Source organism: Austrofundulus limnaeus, unplaced genomic scaffold, assembly GCF_001266775.1.
Source record: "Austrofundulus limnaeus strain Quisiro unplaced genomic scaffold, Austrofundulus_limnaeus-1.0 Scaffold443, whole genome shotgun sequence".
Classification (NCBI taxonomy): Eukaryota; Metazoa; Chordata; class Actinopteri; order Cyprinodontiformes; family Rivulidae; genus Austrofundulus; species Austrofundulus limnaeus.
Window position 1 is genome coordinate 186,926 of NW_013952845.1, and position 1,722 is coordinate 188,647.

The 1,722-nt window shown below is 39.1% G+C and overlaps 1 protein-coding gene across 1 annotated transcript in view; it reads left to right on the forward strand.

Annotated features, from left to right (window-relative positions):
• The window catches only part of LOC106529442 (alpha-1,6-mannosylglycoprotein 6-beta-N-acetylglucosaminyltransferase A), a gene marked incomplete in the record, with an annotated part of 25,845 nt that extends 24,123 nt beyond the window's left edge, over positions 1-1,722 (forward strand). Inside the window, 1 exon segment of the mRNA XM_014024868.1 lies at positions 816-1,722. Coding sequence (XP_013880322.1) covers positions 816-1,017 — 202 coding nt within the window.

Below are 1,722 nucleotides of genomic sequence, written 5' to 3' on the forward strand. Positions count from 1 at the left end.
GTCTATGGGAGAAGTCCCAGACGGAGCAGAGAAGGAAACTAGAACTGAGCGGAGCTGCGTAGGAAGGCAAGGACCAGGCTAGATTCAAGAAATCGGACACGGAGCACAAAACGGTAATCTGCAAACTTTGCCACAAGACCGTTCCCTCGCCCGACGCCAACACAACCAACCTTTTCTATCACTTAAAGAAGGTGATTTTGGAGGAGATGTTGGAGCACTTCATGCTTCAGTCTGCTGAAAAGCTTTATGGAGATGAAGATTTCATTTTTCAGCACGACCTGGCACCTGCTCACAGAGCCACAGGCTGATTGCCTCCATGCCACGCCACATTGAAGCAGTCATTTCTGCAAAAGGATTCCCCACCAAGTATTGAGTGCAGAACTGAACATAATTATTTGAAGGTTGACTTTTTTTGTATTAAAAACACTTTTCTTTTATTGGTCGGATGAAATATGCTAATTTTTTGAGATAGGGATTTTTGATTTTTCTTTACTTTTTTTGCCAAAATCATCAATTTTACAACAATAAAAGGCTTGAACTACTTCAGTTGGTGTGCAATGAATCTAAAATTTATGAAAGTTTAATGTTTATCAGTACATTACGGAAAATAATGAACTTTATCACAATATGCTAATTTTTGAGAAGGACCTGTAGTGGATGCTGCCATGCGTTCACACAAATCAGTGTATAGGTTTGACACAAGCTGCATGTCTGAATACTGAAGTGTATGATGTACCGTAAAGTAAAAGAGAATATGAGTTCAGTTGATTCTAAAAGTGCAGTTAACTGACCACTTGTTTYCTGTTTCTCTCCAGCTACAGTGTGGATTGTCAAACATCAGAGTCTTCCAACGCTCACATTGTSCTCCCTGCCTACGACAGCAGCAGGAAACGATGTCTGCTCCAGTCGGACCCTCTGCTCTTCAGCTGCGTCAGATCGGACCCCTCCTTYATACGGATCTGCCCCTGCAGGGACTACATCAAGGACCAAATAGCCTTGTGCAAGACGTGCATCTAAGTTCTGGACAACTTTCCTTCTGTGTGTCACTCTGCACACACGGCACTGTAAAGGTCAATGCAAAGATCAGAGCTGTGATTCATGTCRGATGAGCTGTTTCCTGCTCAGCAGCAGGAAGGATCTGAGGACTGGGATGTTTACAGATACCTCCAGATGATTGGAGGCTTCTGGCTTCAATCACTATATACCAGATGAAGGACTTTATATCAGTGGCATAATTTCTCTCTATTTATTTCTTGTGTTTTTACATCCAGAGCTGAATTTGTACATTTCAAACAGAAGTTTCATTCAAATGTATTAAAATTTCCCGACATAATTAAAAAAAAAAACTTGAACCATGCTATGAATTAAACCAACAGCTAAATCCACAAATTTTAAACTAAATGAATACTTTTGTAGGATTCGGCACCAAAATATCTTCTATAAGATTCCCAGAAATGTTTTTTTATTTTAATTTTTTTGCATAGTCCAGACAGCAGAATGAGAGCAACCATGAAAAGATGATGCAAACGTATGAAATAAAATTTTATTCAGAGAAAAATCCTATTATTGTAACAATGAGGAGCTGGAAGCATCTCTTTAAGGATGTGTAGAGATCAGTGGTCAGGTTTGTCTGTCTTGTTTTAACCCAGATTTCTGGGATGAATGTTGGTATTTAATAAAAAAAGATAAGAAAATAAAAATGAATAAACTAAGTGAAGAGCA